General features: G+C 44.8%; 1 protein-coding gene across 1 annotated transcript in view; it reads right to left on the bottom strand.

The window, feature by feature from the left end:
- Window positions 1–3,467: 3,467 nt before the first annotated feature.
- The window catches only part of PNPLA1 (patatin like phospholipase domain containing 1), a 60,062-nt gene continuing 57,529 nt past the window's right edge, over window positions 3,468–6,000 (bottom strand). Inside the window, 2 exon segments of the mRNA XM_049764801.1 lie at window positions 3,468–3,514; window positions 3,517–3,584. Coding sequence (XP_049620758.1) covers window positions 3,468–3,514; window positions 3,517–3,584 — 115 coding nt within the window.

The following is a 6,000-nucleotide window of genomic DNA, read 5'->3' as shown; positions in this document are numbered from 1 at the left end:
GGGATTCCCATGTCCCCTGTCCAAGTAGGAAAAGAGATGCAGGTCCAGCAGCAATTCCAACACAAGCAATAATCCACACACAGTTGGGAAAGTATAGCAGGCCAGAAAACTAACCACCAGCTATTCACCAACAAGCCAGTTGCTCCACCATGTGGAACCATGAGCCAAGATGGCAGCTGCCCCTCCAGGCTGCCTGAGTAGCCTTTATTGGAAAAAGACAAAGCCCACCCCCAACGGGAGCTGGGGAAAGCCAGAAGGGGAAACATCTTTTTTTTTTTTTCATTTTAGCTTTATGGGCCACACCAGGTGACACTCAGGGGTTATTCCTGGCTATGTGCTTATAAATCATTCCTGGCTTGGGGGACTATATGGGACACTGGGGGATTGAACTGTGGTCCGTCCTAGGTTAGCACGTGCAAGGCAAAAATGTCCTACCACTTGCACCACCACTCCAGTCCCTGGAAACATCTTTTTAACAGGAAAACCAGAGGAATCAATTGAGAAACATCTAATTAGAAGGCAATATGAGGTCCAACCCAAAGACCTCTACCAAAGAGAAAAACTAGGCCTAGCCCCTGTGACTTCTGTCTCTTCCTGCAGTTCTTCAGCCCTGAGAGCCTATATGTCTTGTGGTCAACACCAAGACCCAACTGCCCATCGGCATTTGCCTTGCAAGCAGCCGATCCAGGACCTAAAGTGCTTGGTTCGAATTCCAGCGTCCCATATAGTCCCCCATGCCTGCCAGGAGCTATTTCTGAACAGATAGCCAGGAGTAACCCCTGAGCATCGCCAGGTGTGGCCCAAAAACAAAACAAAACAAAAAAAGACCCTACTGTCTGCCAAAATGCACTCTGGCTATGCCACCAACCTACTGTGTGGTGCTAAGTTGCTTGGCCTCTATGTGCCCTCCATGCCTGGAATTAAGGTCCCATAGATGTTTTTTACTATTAAATTCACATTTGATATTTATTTGTTTGGTTTGAGGGTCATACCTAATAGTGCTCAGGAGCTATTTTTTATGTCATTTCTGGTTTTTCTTGGGGGACCAGGATGAGGTGCCAGGGATGGAATTCAGACCTTCTATATGCAGCACATGTGCTCAGCTATGGCAAACCAGTGAGTTCTTACATTTGAATAAACGTAGTGGGGGAGAACTAGGGGATGCATAAACATTTCACAGAGACACAAAGGTGAGCTCTCCACTCTGGGCCTCTGAGAAGTCTGATGGATGTGGGGGTCCTGAGAAGGATTTAGGGGTTAGCTGGACCTCTTTCTTTTTCATTATAGTCTATCAATGGTCTCTATATGCACAATCTTTCTATGCTCCTTTTTTTTTTTAATAAAAGATGCATTCAATTCTGGGGTTTTGGGGAAACCAATCCACTCTTCATGCCCTGCCCAGTAGTTCTGGCCTAGAGGTTGGACTTTCAAGTCCAAAGATGCTTAGAGGTCATCAGAACTATACTCAGAGGTGCTTGGAGGTCGTGCATGAGAAGAGAGGCCAGGATAGCACATTGCTAACAATATGCTCTGCCTTCAGCATTATCTCTCTGACTTTATCTTTGCGAGGCCAGGTACACAGCCAAAGTCAGATACCACTGAACATGTGTGAAAGGAGAAGCCAGGGTAGCAGAGCAGAACTCAGTTAAGCTACCCAACAAGGTGGACTCCAGGAAGTTTTATCTGGCAAAACTGCTGGTCCCAGAATAAAAGGGGCATGAAGCAGTTGTGATTCCTATCTATAGTCTTATCAGCTCAACTCATAAGCCAAGATAGATAAAAAAGAAATATTGGAATATTTTTTATAATGGAGATATTTTGGAAATTGTTTGGTCAGATGAGAACTGACTCATACACCTGTATTAGATTGGATTTTGATTGTATTAGCTAAGATTTGAATATCTGATAAAAATGTATCTGCACACAGCATATGTGATGTTAATATGTGGATGTTAATATATTATGTTAATCAAATTAATTATGTTAATTATGTTAATATATTATATTAATATACATCTACCTTTATGCTAACCAATGGTTTTCCTCTATGTTGCTGGGTTATCCAAGGAGTCAGAGTTTGTAGAGAATCAGTCCACAGTAATTGCTGATCAGTTAAGAGAACATTGAGAATACAGAGAGACTACTGAAAATGTCTCCATGTTGGTATGTGTTGAGACTTGCATTTTCAATTCCTCTTTTTGTATTGGGGCCACAGAGATGGTATAGCAGATGGACACTTGCCTTGCATGCAGCTAACCCAGATTTGATCTCTGGCACCTCATATGGTCCCCTGAACACTGCCAGGATTGATTTCTGAACACAGAGCCAGGAGTAAGCCCACAGCACAGCTGGGTATGGACTCCCAACCAAAAGGTTTCAAAAATAACGTAATTAATCCTCAAGTCGGAGTGATAGCACAGTGGCAGGGCATTTGCCTTGCACATGGCCAACTGTGGACGGACCCCAGTTCAATTCCCAGAATCCCATATAGTCCCCCAAGCCTGCCAGGAGCATTTTCTGAGTGTGATCCAAGAATAAACTCTGAAAGCCACCAGGTATGACCCAAACCTCCCCCACAAAATGAATTCTCACTGTACATATCTAGATACATGAGTTTTCTTTTGAAGGGAAGAGGGTTTGGATTTTGGGGCCACACCTGGCTTTGTACTCAGAAAATGCTCCAGGCAGGCTTGGGGGTCATATGAGATGCTGATGATCAAACCCAGGTCTGTCCCGGGTCAGCCTCATGCAAGGCAAATGCCCTACCACTGTGCTATTACTCCTGCCCCAAGTTTTCAAAACCATTATTGGGGTCTAAGAGATAGTGCAGGGATTAAGGTATCAATTTTCCTTGAATTGAGTTTACTCACATTTGATCCTCATCACCACATATGGTCTCCTGAGCCCTACCAGGAGTAATCCCTGAGCACAGAATCAGGAGTAAGCCTGAGCACAGTCCGGTAAGGCCCAAAAACAATGTCTGAAGACCATTATTGGGGCCAGAAGATTGGGTGCAGTGGCTAATGCCTACGTACCAAGTCCTAGCACATTTGGAGCATGGCAAACAATTTCCAACTGTCCCACAGTCAGGTGTGTGAGCCCCCCAACACAAAGGATGTGATCCCCAAATCCTTAGGGAGCACCATTGCCAGGAGCACATCCCTCTACCCTCCACTTCAGCTGAGTTTACAAGCAACAGAAGAGGAGTTGAGCCCCAGAGATGCTCCCTAACCCCCAAGTCATCAACAGCAGAGAGAAGAAAAGGTTTCCGGCTTGAAGTCAGGGATTGAGTTTCATTCTTCTGCAGTATCACATTGATTACAGAGTGAGAGGTTTGATGTGGGGTGTGGCTGGCTGATGCCCAGCCTCCTCTCATCAATGCCCACAATCTCCTAATCTTCCTGTTGTCAGTCCCCAATGCTACTTTGGCCCCCAAATGGAAGAAACAAGAGTCAAACTTACTGCGCTTAGCCGCCTGGTTTTCTGAAGCACTGATTTCTTGGGAATCCTCTGAGGCAGTGGTCTTTGATTCATTCTTCCTGAAAATCTTTCTTACCGAAGGTGAGTCTTCAGCAGCACTTTCCCTGGACAAAGAGAGGTAGGAAGTGGTCTGTTAATAATGGTCCTGTGTCCCCCACTACCTGGGTCTGCTCTAATTATGAAGATGAATGCCCCATGTTGAGTTTCTGAAACCCAGTTGAAATCAGTTTCCCTATGAACACTTTTTTGGGGGGCCCACACCCAGTGATGCTCAGGAGTTACTCCTGGCTCGCACTCAGAAATCGCTCCTGGCTTGGGGGACCATATGGGACGCCTGGGATTGAACCGAGGTCTGTCCTGGGTCAGCTGCATGCAAGGCAAATGCCCTTCCGCTGCGCTCTTGCGCTGGACTCTCCCTATGAATTTTTGTTTTGTCATCAATGACTATCTGATAGCAATATCATGGCAATTAGCCAATGTTTTTTTGTTCTGTTTTGTTTTGTTTATTTTGGGGTGGTACTAAGGAATTGTTCCTGGCAGGCTCAGGGAGCCATATGGGATGATGATGACCAAACCTAAGTCAGCCCCATGCAAAGCACATGCCTACTTGCTGTACTATTCCTTATACTCCAATTAGTCAATCTTTTGACTGGATTAGCTCAGTTTAACTCAGTTCAATTTTTATTTGTTTTGGGGCCACACATGGTGGTTCTCAGGAATTACTCCTGGCAGTGCTTAGGAGACCATAGGAGATGTGAAAATGGAACCCAGATTGGCTACATGTAAGGCTTTACCTGATGTGTTTTGCTCCAGCCCCTCAGTTCAACTTTTACACAGTGATATGACAATGTAATAGATTTTAAATCATGTGATCGATATGCCTCATTCTTGATAACTCTTTCAAAAACTTTCAGAATTAAAGTAATACTTAATGGGGAGAGGTGAAGAGATGGTTCAAAGGGCTTGCAGGCGTGAACCCCAGGTTTGATTTCCAAACACTACTTGGTCCCCAGAAACCAAGAATAGTGACCTCCAGCACTGAATCAGAAGTAGCCTCTGAGCAATGTCAGGTGTAGCCCCAAAGCAAATAAGTAAATCCTGGAGAAGCAGCTATAGTATAAGAGATTTGCTGTGCTATGAAATGAGAATATCAAAAGTCAACGCTCTACCAAGAATTAGAGCTAGATATAGAGAAACCCAGTCCTGCCAGGAGGGACAAAGCTGAGACTGGGGATGGTGAAGTACCCTAGTTTTATCTCCTCTGATACCATAATAGTACCCTCCCCTATAATTCAGCCAGCAAGAGAACCTGAGTAATATAGTTCCCAGGAGCTCTCTAAAAAATACATCTTGGGGCCAGCACAATATATAGTTAGCTTTGCACATGGCCGACCTGGGTTTAATCCCCAGAACCCCATATGGTCCCTGAGTCCACTAGGAGTGACCCCTTAGCACAGAGCCAAGAATGAGCCCTGAGCACCACTGAATATGGCCTCCAAACAAAAACAACAAAATAAAATAAAAATTAAAAATGCAACTCCATGAGGGTTATATATATATATATATATATATATATATATATATATATATATATATATATATATATAGTAGAGTGGGAATAAAGCTTGCCTTGCATGTAGCCAACCTGGACTCTAACCCTGGCACCACATAGGATTTCTGTTCCCTTTTAGGAATGTCCCCTGAGCATAGAGCCAGGAGTAAGCCCTGAGCACAGCCAAGAGTGGCCCCCAAGAAGTAAAGATCAGGGGCCAGTGTGCTGGCACAAGTGGTTAACGCCTTGCACGCCGTAACCTAGGACAGACTGCAGTTCGATCCCCAGGCATCCCATATGGTCCCCCAAGCCAGGAGTGATTTCTGAATGCATAGTCAGGAGTAACCCCTGAACATCATCAGGTGTGGCCCAAAAAGATAAAAAAAAAAAAAAAGTAAAAATCAAACAACAACAAAAAATAGAATTCCCAGATACTGCACTCATGACCACAAAGATGATAATCTATTGCCCAGGTAAATAATAGGAATTACAGGGCCCGGAGAGATAGCACAGCGGCGTATGCCTTGCAAGCAGCCGATCCAGGACCAAAGGTGGTTGGTTTGAATCCCGGTGTCCCATATGGTCCCCCATGCCTGCCAGGAGCTTTTTCTGAGCAGACAGCCAGGAGTAACCCCTGAGCACCACTGGGTATGGCCCAAAAACAAAAAAAAATGCATTACAAAATTTTTCTACAGTCATAGCTTTACTAGTCCCCCTCATGCCAATAAGAAATAATGTGGATTGGGGCTGGCGAGGTGGCGCTAGAGGTAGTCTGCCTTGCAAGCGCTAGCCAAGGAAGTACCTCGGTTCAATCCCCCAGTGTCCTATATGGTTCCCCCAAGCCAGGGACAATTTCTGAGCGCTTAGCCAGGAGTAACCCCTGAGCATCAAACGGGTGTGACCCGAAAAACCAAAAAAAAAAAAAGAAATAATGTGGATTAAGTAGGTTTCTGAAAGAGTCCATACAG

The sequence above is a fragment of the Suncus etruscus genome, chromosome 18, assembly GCF_024139225.1.
Source record: "Suncus etruscus isolate mSunEtr1 chromosome 18, mSunEtr1.pri.cur, whole genome shotgun sequence".
Taxonomy (NCBI): Eukaryota; Metazoa; Chordata; class Mammalia; order Eulipotyphla; family Soricidae; genus Suncus; species Suncus etruscus.
Note: the sequence above shows the minus strand (reverse complement) of the source record. Positions and strands in the feature narration are given on the sequence as shown.